At 42.8% G+C, this 21,453-nt stretch overlaps 1 protein-coding gene across 3 annotated transcripts in view; it reads left to right on the top strand.

The window, feature by feature from the left end:
* Positions 1–21,453, top strand: part of LOC147114284 (protocadherin beta-15-like) — a 196,607-nt gene that overhangs the window by 19,067 nt on the left and 156,087 nt on the right. The window contains exon 1 of one of the 3 annotated variants that reach the window (XM_085995975.1): positions 3,845–6,537. The exons of 1 other annotated variant lie outside the window; for it this stretch is intronic. In XM_085995975.1, coding sequence (XP_085852101.1) covers positions 4,069–6,537 — 2,469 coding nt within the window. In that variant the 5' untranslated portion in view covers positions 3,845–4,068. Of the gene's footprint in view, positions 1–3,844; positions 6,538–16,972; positions 19,872–21,453 lie in introns of those variants that run through there. One more of the 3 variants, XM_085995970.1, reaches the window with a different exon arrangement.

Below are 21,453 nucleotides of genomic sequence, written 5' to 3'. Positions count from 1 at the left end.
GAGGCAGAGCTGAAGAATTTGGAAAAGGCAGGCGTATTATCCAAAATAGATTGGAGCGAATGGGCAACACCCATCGTTCCAGTCATGAAAAAAACATTGAAAAATAACTCTGAGGAACAGAAAAAAATTCGCATCTGTGGGGACTTTAAGGTGACTGTAAACCCGATCCTTCACACGGTACAGTATCCTCTTCCGAGGGTAGAAGATATTTTCGCCTCACTATCCGGAGGGAAACGTTTCACAAAAATTGACTTGGCACAGGCATATCTACAGATGGAGGTTGAGGAGACCTCTAAAAAGTATCTCACAATAAACACACACAAAGGCCTGTACCAGTACAATCGACTGGTTTTTGGAATAGCATCAGCTCCAGCTATCTGGCAAAGAGCTATGGAGCAAGTCCTGCAAGGGATTCCGGGGACTCAATGCTACCTAGACGACATCCTTATAACAGGAGAAAACGACAACGAGCACCTTGCCAATTTGGAGCAGGTGCTCACTAGGCTGAAAGAACGGGGCCTACGAGCAAATCGCCCCAAGTGCGAATTTTTCCAAAATCAGACATCATATTGTGGCCACATAATTAATAAGGAAGGGTTGCATAAGTCACCTGAAAAAATTGAAGCAGTTATAAAAGCCCCAGCACCTGAAAATGTTTCACAATTAAGGTCATTCCTGGGATTAATAAATTACTATCATAAATTTTTACCGAACTTATCAACTATTGTACACCCTCTTAATGATCTTCTACAGACAGGAGTGATTTGGAAATGGAACGAAGACTGTAAACGTGCCTTCCATAAATGTAAAGACTTAATCACATCCGAGAAAATTTTGGCTCATTACAACCCATCACTACCAATCAGACTGGCGTGCGATGCATCCCCTTACGGCATAGGAGCGGTATTGTCCCATAGATTCCCTGATGGCTCGGAATGGCCGATAGCATTTGCGTCACGCTCATTGACCTCAGCTGAGCGTAACTATGCCCAGATAGACAGGGAAGCACTCAGCCTGGTATGGGGAGTGAAGAAATTCAACCATTACCTACACGGACAAAAATTTACCTTGCTGACTGACCATCAACCCCTCATCTCCATATTCAACCCTAAAAAAGGTGTCCCCATTATGACGGCACAAAAACTACAGACGTGGTCCCTTTTTCTAGGGGCACACCAATACAACATTGAATACAAAGTGTCAAAACAACATGGGAATGCTGACGGTTTATCGCGCCTGCCGTTGCCAACAATAGAAGAGGCACCTACAGTAGACCCAGTAGAGATATTCCACTCTACCATAGTGGAATGTCTACCGGTGACAAATTCTGCCATTGAAAGGGAGACAAGAAATGACCCTACTCTCTCACGGGTCTACGATTTAACAGTGAAGGGATGGCCAGCACATGGCGAACCACTGTTGCCAGCATTCTCACAAAGAATAGAACAGCTGTCAGTGTGCCGAGGAACCTTGATGTGTGGATCCAGAGTGGTGATTCCACCCAAACTCCAGGATAAAGTGCTAAAGGAGCTTCACGAGGGGCATCTGGGTGGAGTGAAAATGAAGAACCTAGCTAGGGCGTTTGTATGGTGGCCAGGTATCGATGGAGACATCGAAGACATGACCAAGAGCTGCCTAGGATGCCAGAAGGTCCAAAATGCTCCGCCACAGGCCCATCCACATCCATGGGAGTGGCCCTCATCTCCCTGGCAAAGGGTGCACATCGACTTTGCTGGTCCATTTATGGACTCAATGTTCTTAATCGCAGTTGATGCACACTCCAAGTGGCCGGAGGTAATAAAGATGTCCTCCACCACCACGGAGAAAACCATCACAGTATTAAGGACCATATTTGCCAGGAATGGGCTGCCGGAGCAGATATGTTCTGATAATGGACCGCAATTTGTGTCTGAAGAATTCAGAAAGTGCTTAAAGAACAATGGAGTAAAGCACTACACGTCCGCCCCATACCATCCCGCCACCAATGGATTGGCTGAAAGGTTTGTCCAGACCTTCAAGAAGGCCATCAAGGCCATGGGTAATGAAGACATAAAACTTCAGCACAAGGTGGATAACTTCTTATTTGCATATAGGAATGCAACGCATATGGTTACTAACCAAACTCCCGCCATGATGTTCTACAATAGAAACCTAAGATGCCGGCTGGATTTGGTCAAGCCCAACATCCGAAGGGACGTGGAGAACCGGCAGTTTCAGGGCATGAATGAAAGGCCAACTAGGGCCTTCCAGATAGGCCAACCGGTTTTGGCCCGGGACTACCGTACCGAGAAATGGCAGCCTGGAACTATCTGCACACGATTAGGACCACTGATGTATACCGTGGACATCGGAGACAGCATAATAAGGCGCCATGCTGACCAAATCATCAAGTCATCCGAAAAGGGACAACCTACACCACCACGCTATACATCTAACGATGAAGTAGAGATACCCATATCTACCTCCGATCCGGTGATACTGGAGCCCGATGAACCCGACACTGGCCTTCAAGCCGAATCAGCCTTGCCAGAAGAACCTACTACACCACCAGAAACTACTACACCCCCGAGGCGTTATCCGGACCGAGTCAGGAAGCCTCCTGAGAGACTAACTTATAATTAATTAATACAGCAATGTATATTATTTTGCATATAACATGTAATTAATAATTACTTAAAATATGATGTACTAGTTAGCTAGAAGGGGAGGAATTGTGGTGTATGTGCCTTTAAGAGCAATTATGGTGTATGTGCCTTTAAGAGCCCCAGGTGTGCGTAATGCCGGTAATTGCCACTTGGGCTATATAAGCCTGTGTATTGTGTATATCCTTTAGAAACCCCCCCCCCCCCCAGACTTGCTTAGTAAATACCTATGAACCAACTCCTGTCTTCAGTGTCTTTATCTACACACGGACACTACAGTGCTATTTTGAGATGTATTAAGGGAGATGCAGACTTCCGCAGCTTCCACCAAATAGTACACTGGACAGGGAAAACTTAAATAAATATGTGTAATGAACTTCTCTCATAGAACGCACCAGTTTAATGTTTAATTACAGGTTTAACTGTGTTCATTTTTCTATTGATAGTATTTGTTCTTTTGATTTGGAAATGCAAGCAATGTCGCTTTTATTGACCATCCCCAGTTGCCCTGCAATGATGGTGGTGGGCCTTCTCTTTGAAATTCTGTCGTCCTCGTGCAGGCGATGCTTCCTCGATGAGGACTTATTGCAAATAAAGCCTGGCAAAATAAAAATAAAACGTTTTTACTGATGAATAATCCTCACAATTACTGCAAATAAGTCCCTATCATTTTACTTAAACCTGATAAAGGAACCAGTCAGGGCTTTGAACCATTTTACGTTATTGTCCTCGTGTGTACACACGGGTGTTATAGGTATTACTTTTAGTAAATGACAAACAAAAAGCAAGGGTCTAAACGATCTGTGAAAGCAACTTGAATGGATAGTTTCGTTTAGTAGATTTATTTCGGCGAGATACCCAAGGTTTGGTGAATAAATGATTATATTAGTTAAATGAGCGTATTAGTTAAAACAAATAAAATGTGTTCAGACAAATAAAATGTAATGATAATTATTTTATACCCCATGAGGTAATCAAATATTGAATAAATGTATTCACCGTCAATTAAAGTTGCACAACGTTAAATACACAAAGCAATTCTTCCGGTGTTCAGTAGAGGCACTGTTGCTTTAAGAGTGTTTGCTGTTATTATTGGCCGAGTCTCTTTGTGTCGCTGTCCACCAATGAGATGAAGAAATGTGGCTGGAGATCCGGCACCACTCCCCCTACACCCACACACTGCGCAGTAGCGAAGAAAGGAACAACACTCAGCATTGCACGCTCTCCATTCGCATCTAAGAAAAGGTCCTAGAAAATCTAAGGTCATTTGCACAAATAGTCTTGGCGATCGTGACGAAGACTTAAAGCTCTTGTACGCAAAATACAGCTTTTCATCTGGATGAACAAGGTAATGAACAATTATGTTCTCGATTTTGACACCAAGGGCGTATAATTCATCGGAGAACCTTGCAGTGCTTTAAATAGAATGGCCTCCTCGCTAAATAGCCGAGTATCGCAATGGCCTGTTCTTTATCTGATACTCACTTATGTTTCGGATTCAGTACGTGGCAACATTCGCTACTCAATTCCTGAAGAATTAGAGCTTGGTGCCTTTGTTGGAAATATCGCTACGGACCTGGGGTTAGACGTTAAACAGCTGTCGCTGCACGGGTTTCGAATTGTGTCTGAAAACAGAAAACAATATCTAGGCGTGAATTTAAAAACTGGAATTTTGTTTATAAAAGAAAAAATAGACAGAGAGGAGCTTTGTGAACAAAGCCTCACTTGCGTATTGAGGTTAGAGGCTGTAATTGAGAGTTCGCCAAAGCTATATCGTGTTGAAGTTGAAATTCTCGATGTAAATGATCATTCGCCCGTGTTCCAAAGAAGCGAGGTTAGCCTAGAAATTTCGGAATTGATGCCGGCTGGAACGACTTTCCCGCTACAGAGCGCTCGGGACCCGGACGCGGGAACCAACAGTGTTCGCTCCTACCAACTGAGCCCAAACGAGCATTTCACTTTGAAATCACAGTCAGACAGCGAACAAACTGACATCCCAGAACTTGTGTTGCAACGGCCCCTAGATCGGGAGCAACAACCGACTCACCGATTAAAACTGACGGCGTTCGATGGCGGATCTCCGCGGAAATTCGGGACCACCCAGATTATAATCACTGTGCTTGATGTGAACGACAATGCCCCGGTGTGTGAAGAGAACGTTTATCAAATCACCACTGCAGAAAACGTACCCAAAAATACTTTGATTCTGAAGGTAACTGCGGTGGATATGGACCAAGGTCAAAACGGTGAGGTAATCTATTCTTTCAGCGATCACACTCCTGAGAAAGTGCGTGAGGTCTTTAGCTTGGATTCAGTAAACGGAGAAATCAGAGTAACCGGTATCGTGGACTTTGAAGAAGCAGAAAATTATCAGATTTCGGTACAAGCTAAGGACAGAGGTCCCCATCCACTGCTAGTATATTGTAAAGTTCTGATAAAGGTTACTGATGTTAATGATAACTCTCCTGAAATAATAACAACTTCTACGTCCAGTTCTACCCCAGAGGATTCTGCTGCGGACACTGCAGTAGCTGTTTTAAGAGTTACGGACCGAGATTCTGAAAATAGCGCAGATGTTTATTGCCGGATCCCCAGAGATATTCCCTTTAAGCTTAACGCCTCCTTTAATAACTACTACACGTTAGTCACTCACGGTGAGCTAGACCGTGAAAAAGTGCCGGAGTACAACATTACCGTTACATGTACGGATACAGGCTCCCCTCCCCTCTCGACCAAAAAAACCTTCCGAGTTCAAGTCTCAGATATAAATGACAACGCGCCACGCTTTACGCAGCCTTCCTTCACCATGTATGTGACAGAAAATAATGTTATTGGTGCTTCAATTGGTTCTGTGTCAGCCTTTGACCCGGATTCCAATCAGAATGCCGAACTGACATATTCTATTTTGAATAGCCTGATACACGGTTTGCCTGCAGCCACTCTCGTCTCAATAAACTCGGCCAGTGGTGTGATGTCTGCTCACCGCTCTTTTGATTTTGAACAACTCAAAAATATTCAAATCCCTGTGCAAGTGAAGGACGTTGGATCCCCTCCGCTCAGCAGTACTGTAACTGTGAATGTGATAATCGTAGATGAGAACGATAATGCCCCTGTGATCGTGTCACCTTTGCCAAGTAAAGGGTCGGCAGCAGAGGACTCAATACCAAGATCTGCCGATTCGGGTTACTTGGTTGCAAAAGTGACAGCCACTGATGCCGATTCTGGACAGAACGCTGAACTATCCTACCATCTCCGTCAGCCCACTGATCAAAGTCTGTTTACTGTGGCTGTTGAAACAGGAGAAATCTGGACAATTCGCCGCATTAGACATAAAGATTCACTCAGGCAAAAAATCGTCATTTTGGTGAGGGACAATGGAACCCCATCCCTTTCATCTACACTCACCATCAATGTATCAGTGCAGGATGATACCACAGAAAATGCATCTAACATCGGCACGTTGGGAACATCTGGTCCATGGAAAGACGATTTAAAATGTTATTTAATGATTGCTTTTGGAACAACTTCATTCATATTTCTTGTGGCGATTGTAATCCTCGGTATTAAGGTGCACAGAGGTAGAAATGGAATTAATAGTTATTGCTGCTGTTGGAACACCTCATACTTTTCGAGAAGGAATTCGCTCCGTGGAATCCAAAAGGCTAGTGTGAATCTTCAAATACCACCCAATTACACAGAGGTGTATGAAGGCGGGACCCTCCCACAGCCATTTCGCTATGACGTGTGCCAAGATTCAGCCATGAACGATTTCATGTTTCTCAAGCTGCATGGTGCGGCCGCGCCTATGATTAATATCAAGACTGGCTCTTGTGCCGCTGCAGAACATGGGAAGGCATCAAACTCTACGAGGAAGGATACAACTGAATTTCACGAGGTGAGCGCTGCGTTGTTAAAATGTTCAGCTGCACTTAGCATTTTAGGGGGGCACGGTAGTGTAAGCAGTTACTTTTTGTATTCGGTCATGGGATTTGGGCGTCGCTGGCAAGGCCTGCATTTATCGCTCTTGGACAAGTTATACAGAGAACTGGAGTAATAATCGAGAGAACGTGAGTTCAACTCTCATAATGGCAGCTTTAAGAAGTTGATTTCCCTTCAAATAAATCTGGAAATTAAAAAAAAAATCTGCTTTCATAAAACGCTGTCGGAATGTGGTAAAAACACAACTGGTCATTAATCTCACTAATGTAATTCAGGGCAGAAACCTGCTGTCCTTATCCGGTATGGCCTATACAGAAGCTTGAGTCCTACAGCAACCGGGTGGACTCTCAATTGTCACGCTTTCATGGCCAAGCAAGCCACTCATGCAGGGAACTGGGGATATGAACATTGGAGCAGCACTAGGCCACTCTGCCCCTCGGGTCTATTCCGCCATCCCAATAAATTGTGGTCGATCTATCTCTCGACCACATTTACCCGCCTTTAATCAATATCCCTTGAAACCGTTAATAAAGCAAAAATCTATCGACCGCAGTCTTGAAAGTTTCAAGACAGTAAACATATATATCCTCCATTGAACTTCTTGATCTAAATACATAGCTCAGTTTGGATGATAAAGCTAAATCTGGCGATTTTATAGATTGTACTTGAAGTATAATTGTATTAAGACTACATACTGCCGATATAGCATTTTATTACCAAATAGAAAGGGAGGGCATGGATTACTCTGGTAAGCCAGGAAAAAATCAAATATTAAAGCGGATGATAGATGGGATGAGATAAATAGAGTGAAGAGACAAGAGCAATAAATTTGCAAGTTAAACAGATAAATATGACTAACCGTACCTAGGAAATAAAAGGCACTGTTTAAGGAAACGTTCATGAATAAAAAAATAATTTAAAATGGAATAGACGACTGTGTTTACATGGGTGTAAAGCATCGCAATTGAAGTTGGCTTTTTTGACACGAATTACAATGCAAGTGCATGATTTTGCAACATTGAAAGAAACTTCGCTGCTTCTGGAGAGAGTATGGAAATTAAATATTCACAAAAAAGAAATTGTGAAGCAAAATGGAAACGAGAGCTCACATTAACTAAACGCATTACTCCAATGAAAGTAGGGTAAATTTGTCATAAGGAAGTTGGTGCTTAGACAGGTCCTCTGGGTAGAGTTATGCACTAATAAATTGAAAGAAATTGAATTGCATGAAAAGTGCAATGTAGTAGGGACATGGCCGACCTGGTTATGTTAATATATTGGCTAATTCCATTATGGAACAAAACAGGTTGGTGAAGGAGTGGCATCTTATCCATAGGACTTATATAATGGGTTGACCGATGCACTAAAGGTATTGTGCACTGACCTCAAGGGCATACAAGGAAACCATGCATTCACAGTTTTTATTTTGTTATCGCATTTACATGCAGCAAAGGATCATAGTCAGGAAAATATTTCTGAAGATGAGGTTGTCTGCAAGAGAACGAAAACGTTACTGGTTAAGGGTTTAAATCTGTTAGATTATATTGAAGTATAACAACAGGTGAATACCATTCAAAGGCATATTCTATACGTGGCACGGAATTGTTTCACTGCTCAGTCTCTACAACAAGCAACGTGGTCAGTGCTGCTGCAGAATTATTCTACAATAATAATCCAGCTGTGGTACATAAAGCAGAAGATAACCTAGGGTTTAGTGATCATATTATCAATGCAACGGAGATATTTATGAGTTTATACAGAAAGTACGGTGACAGAAAATATTGCCTATTCAAAACCAAAGTATGGTGTATAGCAACAACAAAAATTAAGTATCAGTAATTTTATTCATGAGTATATTTTAAAGAAATCGTTCCTACACTGAAAATTCAGAGATAAAAGATGACATGTGTTTTGAACAAGGAATTAACAAAATCCATGTAAGCAAGTTCTTCACTGTGGAAAATAATTGATACTTCATGGAACTGGAGTTAATAATTGGGCAATTTAGATTGTAAAGTGAATTCCAGCTGAATATTTTCACCCAACGGTTGAAGCTGTTCTAGAATTGGTTTGCAGGGAAAGTTAATGAAGCAGACAGTTTAAGTGTGATCAAAGAAAAATTGAGTCAATTATCCCTACTCTTAACATGTCTGATGTTGTTATGGTTTTGATATTTTGCTGTGGGTAACTGTTGGAGTCTCTTCAACATTCGTCGCTGACATTCATTTAAAATTGCATTTTCAAGCTACTGCAAGCCTTTGTGTTTGGCAAAAAACCTAGTCATATCTGAAAACAGATACGCTTGATCGCATTAATAGTTTAATTATCATAATTGGATGTATGTTTGTACTTCTATTAATATTGTCAATTGTCATTTCCAAGAGTAGTTTTAAAAGAATTTCTAATTACATCTAATTAATCACCTAAATTCTGCCTCCACAATGCAGAGTTAAATTGTATTAGGAAAGTCCTGTCTGGGTGAATCTAAATAATTATTGTTCTGCATAAAGAGGATTATGTAAGTGAATTAATTGGATAACGTTCGGTTTTCTTGGTAAGCAAAATCTTAGAAAATATATTTACCATATATAACATATATTGTCAATTAGCCTGTTAAAAGTGAAATTGATTCTACAAAACATTGTAGAGTACGTCACCTATTAATTATTAGTAGCTAGATTTAACATAAGGAATGGTTAAAATCTAAAATATAGGAGCTGATGTTTGCAACTGAGGTATGCATTGGTATCACGTTTTTTTTAATGATAGTTCGATTGCAGGGAGTTTTCCGCAGTCATTTATATTTTTGGCTGAAATTTTGTCATCATCATGTTGAAGAATATTGCTGTTGGAAAACGGAACACCATATCCAATATAACCATACAGTATTAACACCAAATCAACAACAAAACTTGAATTTATATACAGTATTTAAAATAATCATGAGTTAGCTGCACTTGGTGTGGGATAGGATACAGGCAGCAGAGTTTGGGATAAGGTCAAGCTTAGACTGAAGGATGGGTGGCTGGCAAGGAGAGCATTGGATTAGTTCAGTCTTCAAATGGCAAAGGCTTACAGCAGGATATGAGTGATGTATGGCTAGAGATAGACAATGCTGCGCACGTGATACTAGGTGATACTGTGACTGAGAACATATGTGGTCAGAATCTCAACTCGGGGCCAGATGGGACACTGAGTTTGCGAACAGGCTGCGACAGCCTCAGCCAGTGGATGTGGAGAGGGGACAGAGCCACTGGTCAGTGTATGACGCTCATAGTAGAGCCGAAGAGAATGGACTTTGTTGGGTTTATATCGGATTTTGCCGTATATCCGTATTGCCTTCACGTGCAGGTATTATAGGATATTGTCAGACTTCCTGTACATCTAATACAAGTTCGTAGACGAGGAACCTCTGAAACGTCTGATTAGTACTGTTTATTAAATCAAATTAATGTGACGATTTTTAAAGTTTTTGCATACAATACATATGAGGTCGGTATCAATTATAACTCACGTGCAAAGGATTCTTCATCACGAGGGCGCAAGGCTGCCATCTTGACTGCTTACACTGGTCTCTGCAAGACAAGATTGAAGTTCCCCAGGAGTTCCAGTGTGTTGTATATTTTGTACGATTAATTACGCAGGAGAAATGTGGGAACCAAATGTCATCAAGTTCTGTGTGTATGCAATTGACAGGCAAGATCGTTTAGTGGTAAGGTTAGTTAATACCATTTGTTCTTGGGTGTTTTCTAAAGAGAGGGCGAAGCTGTTAGCTACAAAAGAAAGAGGGACAATGCTTGTGGCGAAAAAAAACATTCACCATGTCAGCTAGCATCAAAGCCAGGAAGTTTAATGTTCAGAAGTTTGATGTATTAAGTTGTTTAGTACACTCCGTACATTCCACACATGAGTGCTCATTAGCTCTCTGTAGCATTCGAAGTATTATCCCTGCTTTACACCACCCTTACTCATACCAGATGACTTCTCTACAATCCCCTGGACTAATTTGCTGTATATCTACTATATTTCTTATCTCTTTGCTTGGATATTCCAGGGCCAACCTTGTATAGCCATTGCAGAATGAGTACTAAAATATGATATATATTTCAAAAACTTACAATGCCTATTCTACCAGATAAACTATAATTACAGAAATAAAAACAGAAAATGCTGGAAATACTCAGCAGGTCAGGCAGCATCTGTGGAGAGAGAAACAGAGTTAACGTTTCAGGTCGATGACCTGTCGTCAGGACCTATAATTACAACCTTGGGCTTCCAGTGTTTAGCTGAAAGAATTTCGCCTTACCCAAGACCATATCTTAGACAAGCATTCTGACAGAATACACAGTGGAGGGGTGGAGAGAGATGCTGAAAGCATAGAGATTGATGTCATCGGCAGACGTGGAGACTGAATTCATAGTTTTGTATGATGTTGCCAAGGGAAAACATGTCGTTAAGGCAGAGGGAGTTGCCAATGATAGATCCTTTGGAGTCTCCAGAGGTGACGGTATTGGATGGGTAAAGAAGTCATTAACAAATATAAACTGACTCTGATGGGTTAGGTAAGAGTGGATTAAAGCAAAGGCAGTCCCATTGAGCTCGACAAGGAAGGAAAGACAAGAGGAAGATGTGCTCAACCAGGTCAAAAGCTGTAAGCAGGTCTAGGAGAACATTGACAGATTATTCACCATGGTCAGTGTCATAAATTATGCAATTCGAGATTTTAATTAGCGTTATTTCGATATTGTGTGAAGGGGAAAGGTGACTGGAACGATTCATGAATCTGGGAGATAACAAAACTTTTGCGACAAGAGGGAGATTGGAGATTGCGTGGCATTTTGCAAGAACAGGGGGGTAGGAGTTGTGTTTTTTAAAGCGAGGGCGAAGCTGTAAGCTACAAAAGGGAGCAGCACAGTGCATGTGGTGAAAAAAACATTCACCATGTCAAATAGCATCAAAGTCAGGAAGTTAGTGGTCAGAAGTTTAGTGGTAATGGGGTCGAGGGGGTAGGAGGTCTGTTTTGAATTGAATGAGCCTTCAAGGGGCTTGGGAGGAAATGGGAGAGAAAATAGACAGCGAATGGGGTTTTAGACGGTGGTGGGAGGGGAGGGGCGATGCGTTGGTTTTTTGAGCATTGGTTTCATAGGCAGGAGTAAAGGAGGAAAGTAGACACAACTAATTGGATGGCCTCCACCTTGCTAACACAAATATCCAAGAGGTCACCAAAACTTTTGGTAGACGTGAATGTGGATAGTCAAGGAGGAGAGGGAGAAGAAGATGGTTCAGATATGAGAAAAGGAACCAGGAATTATCTCCACACTCCAAGATGACCATAGGCGAGTGGCTTGTTTTGGCAGAGGAAATGAATGCCTGGTAGGGTCTGATATTTTCGAGCCAGATCTAGCAGAGTTGAAAGCAAAACTGTAGATGACAAGTAAATGCTTGGGGATGGTGTTTTCAGTGATGAAGTCCATGAGACTGGTGGGACTACATCAGATGACGAGGTCAAGGTAGTGATCATCCATATGAGCAGTGGTAATTATAGGGACGACATGCGGGCAGTGCTCTCAGAGGGGAGCGTGCAAGGGGGAGAAGCTGAGATGGAGATTTTAATCGCTCAGGAGGGTGAGGAAGTTAGTTCCCAGTGGGTACCCTGGTAAGGGACGTCGGTGAGAGATTAAGATAGGGTACTTGTAATGACTGCTTTTAAGGAGGTAGCTGCAGGTGCCTTGCAGAGAATGCCGAAAAGCACCAATAATTTGTTTTAGTCGTTCCTGTAATGTGGACGTTGCTGGCAAGGCCAGCATTTATTGCCCATCCCCAATTGCCCTTGAGAAGGTGGTGGTAAGCCCCTTTCTTGAATGACTGCAGTCCGTGTGGTGAAGGTACTCCAGCAGTGCTGTTAGGGAGGATGATCCAGGATTTTGACCCAGCCATGATGAAGGAACGGCAATATATTTCAAAGTCAGGATGGCGTGTAACTTGGAGGGGAAATTGCAGGTGATGGTGTTCCCATGTGCCTTTGCCCTTATCCTTCTAAGTGGTTGAGGTCGCGGTTTGGGGTGGGGAGGGGTGGTATGGGTTGCAGCCGAAGAAGCCTTGGCGAGTTGCTGCAGTGCATCTTGTAGATGGTTCACACTGCAGCCACGGTGTGCTGGTGGTGGAGGGAGTGAATGTTGAAGGTGGTTTTTGGGCTGCCAAACAAGTGGGCTGCTTTGTTCTGGATGGTGTTAAGCTTCTTGAGTGTTGTTGGATCTGCAGGCAAGTGGAGCGTATTCCATCGCACTCCTGACTTGTGCCTTGTAGATGGTGGAAAGGCTTTAGGGAGGCAGCAGGTGTGACACTCGACGCAGAATACCCAGCTTCTGACCTGCTCTTGTAGCCACATTATTTTTGTGGCTGGTGCAGTTAATTTTCTGGTCAATGGTAACCCCCAGGTTGTTGATGGTGAGGGATTCAGCGATGGTAATGCCGTTTAATGTAAAGGTGCGGTGGTTAGACTCTTGCTTGTTGGAGATAGTCATTGCCTGGTACATGTGTGGTGCGAATGTTACTTGCTACTTATCAGCCCAACCCTGAATGTCGTCCAGGTTTTGCTGCATGTTGGCATGGATTGCTTCATTTTCTGAGGAGTTGTGAATGGAACTGAACATTGTGCAATCATCAGTGAACATCCCCACTTCAGTCTTAAAAGAACATAAGAACATAAGAAATAGGAGCAGGAGTAGGCCAATCGGCCCCTCGAGCCTGCTCCGCCATGCAATAAGATCATGGCTGATCTGATCCTAACCGCCAATCTACTATCACAGAACCATCTCCTGAATCTAACAGAATTAGACACACAAAATAGGAGCAGGATCAGGCTACACGGCCCCTTTGCCCGCTCCGCTACCCACAGGGCCATGACCGATCCGAACCTAGACTCATGTCCAAATTCCTGCCCGCTCCCCGTAACCCTTAATTCCCTTTATTTCTAGGAAACTGTCTATTTCTGTTTTAAATTTATGTAATGATGTAGCTTCTACAGCTTTTTGGGGCAGCATATTCCATGGACCTACCACCCTCTGAGTGAAGTAATTCCTCCTCATCTCAGTTTTGAAAGAGCAGCCCCTTATTCTAAGACTATGCCCCCTAGTTCTAGTTTCACCCATCATCGGGAACATCTTCCCTGCATCCACCCGATCCAACCCCTTCACAATCTTATATGTTTCAATAAGATCGCCTCTCATTCTTCTGAACTCCAATGAGTAGAGTCCCAATCTACTCAACCTCTCCTCATATGTCCATCCCCTCATCCCCGGGATTAACCGAGTGAACCTTCTTTGTACTGACTCGAGAGCAAGTATGTCCTTTCTTAAGTATGGACATCAAAACTGTACGCAGTATTCCAGGTGCGGTCTCACCAATACCTTGTACAACTGAAGCAATACCTCCCTATTTTTATATTCTATCCCCCTAGCAATGAAAGCCAACATTCCATTGGCCTTCTTAATCACTTGCTGCACCTGCATACTAACCTTTTGAGTTTCGTGCACCAGGACCCCCAGATCCCTTTGTACTTCAGTACTTTCCAGCTTCTTGCCATTAAGATAATAACTTGCTCTACGATTTTTCCTGCCAAAGTGCATAACCTCACACTTTCCAGTATTGTATTCCATCTGCCAAATCTCTGCCCACTTACTTAGCCTGTCTATGTCCCCTTGAAGGTTTTTTATGTCCTCCTCACTCACTACTTTCCCCCCCATCTTAGTATCATCTGCAAACTTTGATATGTTACACTCGGTCCCCTCCTCCAAATCGTTAATATAGATTGTAAAGAGTTGGGGACCCAGCACTGACCCCTGCGGAACACCACTAGTTACTGATTGCCAGTCTGAGAATGAACCATTTATCCCAACTCTCTGCCTTCTGTTAGATAGCCAATCCTCTATCCATGCCAGAATATTACCCCAATCCCGTGATTTTTTATCTTAAGCAATAATCTTTTGTGTGGCACCTTGTCAAATGCCTTTTGGAAGTCTAAATACACTACGTCCACTGGTTCCCCTTTATCCACCCTATACGTTACTTCCTCAAAGAACTCCAGCAAATTTGTCAAACATGACTTCCCCTTCATAAAACCATGCTGACTTTGTCCTATTTAATTATGATTATCCAAATGTCCTGTTACTGTCTCCTTAATAATGGAGGGAAAGTCATTGATGAAGCTGCAGAAGATGGTTGGGCCGAGGACACTGCCCTGAGGAACTCCTGCAACAATGTGCTGGGGCTGAGATGATTGGCCTCGAACAACCACAACCATCTTCCTTTGTGCTAGTCATGACTCCAGCCAGTGCAGTTTTCTTCCTGATTCCCATTTACCTCAAGTTTACTAGGGCTCCTGGATGCCACACTCGAATATCTATCAGCTGATAAAGGGGATGATTCAACCCTGAGACAGTGGCAGAAGCACTGCAGATTGGGATTACTGGCGGCTTGCTAAACGATAAGTAGAACAGGACACAATCAGTGCCCACGGGAAGTAAGCATATAACAGAAAATCTGAGACGGAACTGCATCAAGAAGTCTAGCGGGACCAGATTGGAACTACGAACTAACAACAGAAAATGCTGGAAAAACTCAGCAGGCCAGGCAACATCCGTGGAGAGAAAATAGAGTCAACGTTTCAGGTGTACCCTTTGTCAAGTGTTGGCAAGGGTCTGGACAAAGGGTTCACCTGAAACGTTGACTCTATTTTCTCTCCACGGATGTTGCCTGGCCTGCTGAGTTTTTCCAGCATTTTCTGTTGTTATTCCAGATTGGAACTATCTCAGTATGGAGTAAAAACGTCCCAGCAGAGAAGCAGAACATTAGCCTGCAGAAGCAGAGCAGGTAGTGAAATAGGGTCAATCAAGCAGATAATGGAGTCTCTTTGGAAAGTGATGGCGAAAATAACGGTTGCAGTAAAACCAACAAACCACTGGATAAAGAGTATCCACCCCAGTAGAAAACAAGTTTCTGCCCAGCTCCCAAAACAGCAGCACCGCATAACTGAAAGGCCAGAAGTGCACCGGAGTGCAGTTCAACACCCAAGTGATTTCTTGGAGAGATGAAGTGACAGAGCAGATTTATGGCACCCGAATATTACGGTGAAGAACAGGGCATTCCAGATGGCGAAAGTGTCCAGGAAAACAAATGGAAGCGGAGTCCTAGTCCGCTAAAAGAGCAGAGGGAAAACACAAAACAAATACAGCTGGGTTGGGCAATGTGCTATTAGGGTCAAGGCGTCAAAGTAGTGGAGGACAGGAAAGGGAGAGTGGGGGAGTGGGATTTTTTGGGGGAGCGGGAGTGGGGAGTGTGACAATGGATGTCCTTGAATTGAGTTGCAAAGGATAATTAAATTGAAAGTAGCCCAGTAACGGAGTCGAGATGTGTTCCAAGTTGTATCTATTTCTGTTCCATGACGTTAAATTTAAGCTACCGTGATACCTCAATGTGGTTGTCTTAATTTACCACACCGGCCATCCACATGGTTTTACCCTGTCAAATTGCAGTTATAGTGACTACTTATCGGCAGGTCTGAAATCTCACACTGACGAAGCACATTTCTGGTAAGTTTCTGCATCTGGCAAGACATTCCATTGCCTGACTGTGACTGTGCGTCCTAAGTGCACAATTGCCAGCTTCCGAAGGCTTGGTCGGTGAAGGCGACATGTTCAATCTGATAGAGCCTAAACCGGCTAATCCGAAATATTAATGAAAATGCATCAATTGAGGTAATCACTGCACGGGTGATTAAACGTTATTTTGTATTTGAGCATTATCCAGTATCAGCTCAGAATGTTATACACAACGGATGTGTATTTGGTTTTAGGTTGGGAGCGTTGCATTAAGGGCGATGCAGACTTCATCACCTGACACTGAATAGAACAGTGGACTGTGCAATCTTGCAATACATGCACGTAATGAACTCCTGTTACAAAATTCACCATCTTAATGTTGGTGGTGGGCCTTCTACTTCAAACTCTGCAGTCCTCGTAGAGGTTGCGCTTTACTTGCAATTACTGACAAAAGAAAAAAAGATATTTTACTGAAGAAAATTTTTATTAATTATTGCTCATAAACCCGTGTCAGTTTAGCTAAACCTGGGTAACCTAGTAAAGCAGCCAGTAACGGTGGAACAGCATTTTACATTATCGTCTTCACGCATCAAACACGCGTCGAAACAATTTACCAAAGCAACGGTTTCATTCAGTAGATTTGTTTTCGTTGTGATACCCAAGGTTTGATGACGAAATGAGTACAATAGACAAAAAGAATGGCATTCAGACACATGTAATATAATGGTAATTAGTTAAACGTCAATGAGGTAATAAAACATATATAAGAAATATAGAGCCGCAACGTCAATTAAAGTTGCACAACGTTAATTGCACAAAGCAATTCTCCCGGTGTTCAGTAGAGGCACTATTGCTTTAAGATTATGTGATGCTATTATTGGCCCAGTCTCTTTGTGTCGCTGTCTACCAATGAGGTGAAGAAATGTGGCTAGAGATCCAGCACCACCTCCCAGCACCGAACACTGCGCAGTAGCGGAGAAACGAACAACATTCGTCCTCCAATGTGCTTAATTCACGTCTAAGAAAGGGCCGGAAAAAATCTAAGGGAATTTATACAAATAATCTTGTCGATCGCGACAAAAACGTCTCGGCGTTGTACGTAACATACAGCATTTCCTCTGGATAACCAAGGTAATGAACAATTGCAACCTCGATCTAAAATCAAGGGGCGGATAATTCATCGGTTAATCTGGCAGTTTGTTTCGCAGTAATTTGATCCAGAATGGCTTCCTTGCTAAATATCCGACTGTCGCAATGGCCTGTTCTTTACGTGATACTCATATATGTTTCGGATTCAGTCTCCGTGAACATTCGCTACACAATTCCTGAAGAATTGGGGCTTGGTGCCTTTGTTGGAAATATTGCTACCGACCTGGGGTTAGATGTAAAACAACTTTTGGGGCGCAGATTTCGGATTGTATCAGAAAACAAAAAACAACACTTAGACGTGAACTTAAACACTGGAGTTCTAATTATCACAGAAAAGATAGACAGGGAGGAGCTTTGTGAACAAAGCCTCACATGCGTATTGATATTAGAGGCTGCAATTGAAAATCCGCTAAAGTTTTATCGTGTAGAAATTGAGATTCTCGACGTAAATGACAATGCGCCCGTGTTCCAGAGAAGTGAGGTAAATATTGAAATCATAGAATTGACGCCGGTCGGATCGAGCTTCCCACTCCAGAGCGCTCGGGACCCGGACGCGGGAACCAACAGTGTTCGCTCCTACCAACTGAGCCCAAACCAGCATTTCACTTTGAAATCACAGTCAGACAGCGAACAGTCTGACATCCCAGAACTCGTGCTGGAAAGACCCCTAGACCGAGAGCAACAACCGACTCACCGATTAACACTGACCGCGTTTGATGGCGGAAACCCGGAGAAATTCGGGACCACCCAGATTATAATCACTGTGCTTGATGTGAACGACAATGCCCCGGTTTGCGAACAGAACGTTTATCAAATCACCACTGCCGAGAATGTACCCAAAGATACTTTGATTGTTAAAGTAACTGCGGTGGATATGGACGAAGGCCAAAACGGTGAGGTAATCTATTCTTTCAGCGATCACACTCCTGATAAAGTGCGTGAGCTCTTTAGCTTGGATTCAAGAAACGGGGAGATCAGAGTAACCGGCATCGTGGACTTTGAGGAAGCAGAACATTATCAGATTTCGGTACAAGCTAAGGACAGAGGTACACATCCACTGTCAGTGTACTGTAAAGTTCTGGTAAAGGTTACTGATGTTAATGATAACTCTCCTGAAATAATGATAACTCGTACGGCGAGTTCTATCCCAGAGGATGCTGCTGCAGACACTGCAGTAGCTCTTTTAAGAGTTACGGACCGAGATTCTGAAAGTAGCGCAGATGTTTATTGCAGGATCCCCAGAGATATTCCGTTTAAGCTTAACGCCTCTTTTAATAACTACTACACGCTTGTCACTCATGGCGTGTTAGACCGTGAAAAAGTGCCGGAGTACAACATCACAGTTACATGTACGGATACAGGTTCTCCTCCCCTCTCGACCAAAAAAACCTTCCGAGTTCAAGTCTCAGATATAAATGACAACGCGCCACGCTTTACGCAGCCTTCCTTCACCATGTATGTGACAGAAAATAATGTTATTGCAGCTTCAATTGGTTCTGTGTGTGCCTTTGACCCAGATACCAATCAAAATGCCGAACTGACATATTCTATTTTGAATAGCCTGATACACGGTTTGCCTGCAGCCACTCTCGTCTCAATAAACACGGAAAATGGTGCAATGTTCGCTCACCGCTCTTTTGATTTTGAACAACTTAAAAATTTTCAAATCCGTGTGCAAGTGAAAGATGCTGGATCCCCTCCGTTCAGCAGTAACGTAACTGTGAATGTGATCATCGTAGATCAGAATGATAATGCCCCTGTGATCGTGTCACCTTTGACAAATAAAGGGTCCGCAGCAGAGGAAACGATACCAAGATCTGCCGATTCGGGTTATTTGGTTGCAAAAGTGACAGCCACTGATGCCGATTCTGGACAGAATGCTGAACTTTCCTACCAACTCCGTCAGCCCACCGATCAAAGTCTGTTTACTGTGTCTCCTGAAACAGGAGAAATCTGGACTATTCGCGGCTTTAGGCATAAAGATTCACTCAGGCAAAAAATCGTAATTTTGGTGAGGGACAATGGAACCCCATCCCTTTCATCTACAGTCACCATCAATGTATCAGTGCAGGATGATACTACAGAAAATGCATCTAATATCGGCGTGTTGGGGAACTCAGGTCCATGGAAATACGGTTTAAAATTTTATTTAATGATTGCTTTTGGCTCGACCTCATTCTTATTACTTGTGGCGATTGTAATCCTTGGTATTAAGGTGCATAGAAGTAGAAATGGAATTAATAGTTACTGTTGCTGTTGGAACACCTCATACTTTTCGAGGACCGATTCGCTCCATGGAATTCAAAAGGCTAGTGTGAATCTTCAAATACCACCCAATTATACAGAGGTGTATGAAAGCGGGACCCTCCCACAACCATTTTGTTATGACGTGTGTCCAGATTCAGCCATGAACGATTTCATGTTTGTAAAACTGCATGGCACGGCCGCGCCTATGATTAATATCAAGACTGGCTCTTGTGTCGCTGCAGAACATGAAAAGGCATCAAACTCTACGAGGAAGGATACAACTGAATTTCACGAGGTGAGGGCTGCATTGTTAAACTAAATTCATTTTAGGGAGTACGGTAGTGTAACAATTATGCTACTGGGCTAGTAGTCCAGAGGCAATTACTAGTAATCGAGAGAACGTGATTTCGAATCCCATAATGGTCGTTTGAGAAGTTGATTCCAATTAAAATAAATCTGGAAATTAAAAAAAAATCTACTTTCAGTAAACGTGATCTTCACGCTGTCGGAACGTGGTAAAAACCCAACTGATCATTAATCACACTAATGTCATTCAGGGAAGAAACCCTGCTGTCCTTACCCGGTATGGCCTATATGAGACTCCAGTCCTGTAACAACATGGTTGACTGTGAACTGTCGCGGTGTCATGGCCTAGCAAGCCATTGAGCAACATAGGAGCAGGAGTAGGCCATTCACCACCTCGAGTATGTTCCGCCTTTCATGTACATCTGGCCTATCTGTACCTCAACCACGTTTACCCGGTTTGAATTCATATCCCTTCCTGCCCTTATCTAACAAAAATCTATTGACCTCAGTCTTGAAAGCTTCAATATATTTAAAATATATTGCCTCGATCGAACTTGCTGATCTAAATAAATGGCTCAGTCTGGGGGAAACAGTTAAATGTTTCTATTTTATAGTTTGAACCTGAAGTATAATTATATTAAGACTACACAAAACCGATCTGTTAGGATACATAAAGCATTTTATTACCAAATAGAAAAGGAAAGTACGGCAGGGCATGAAGTACACTGGTAAATCAGGAAAATATTATATATTAGCATGGATGGGAGATGGGATATGTATCAATACAGTGAAGGGACATTAAATGTAAATTAGCAAGATAAATCGAATAATCTGACGAGAGGTACCTTGAATATGTAGGATACAGGTTAAGGTGAGGTTAATGAGCAAAATAATATCAAAAATGGAAGGGGCTACTGTATTTACATGGATGTGTAAAGCATCACAAGTGACGTTGGGTTTTACTGACACGAGCATGATTTTGCAGCTTTGAAAGAAACTTGGTTTCTTCTGGAGAGAGTAGGGAAATCAAATACTCATAGATATAAAACTGCGAAGCATCTTAGGGAAGCAAAACAAAAGCAAGGAAAATTTGTATTAAGGGAGCTGGTACGTAGGCAGCTCCTCTGGGTAGAGTTAAGCAATAATAAACTGAAAGAAATTCAATTGGTGCAATGAAATAGGGATATCACAGAACAAAAAGGGGTAGGTTCAGAGGAATGATCATATAACGGCTTAACTTATATGGAGGAAGAGGGTTGAGGTCCCGCAATCAGATTTTAAGGAGCGAGGGAGGAAGTTAAAAAGCAGGACCTAAAGGTAGCAATCTCTGAATTACTCTCAATGCCACGTGCTAGTGAGGATAGGGAAGGTTAATGCCTGGCTAGAGACATGGTGCAGGAGGGAGGGCTTCTGATTCCCGGGACATTGGGACCAGTTCGGTGGCAGGAGGGTAGCAAAATATTGCAGATGCTGTAAATCCGAAATAACAACAGAAAATGCTGGAAAAACTCAGCAGGCCAGGCAACATCCGTGGAGAGAAACTAAGAGTCGACGTTTCGGGTGAACCCTTT

This window comes from Somniosus microcephalus, chromosome 8 (genome assembly GCF_052327205.1).
Source record: "Somniosus microcephalus isolate GS21.2 chromosome 8, FLI_Smic_1.0, whole genome shotgun sequence".
Taxonomy (NCBI): domain Eukaryota; kingdom Metazoa; phylum Chordata; class Chondrichthyes; order Squaliformes; family Somniosidae; genus Somniosus; species Somniosus microcephalus.
This window is presented reverse-complemented; position numbering and strand designations above follow the sequence as displayed.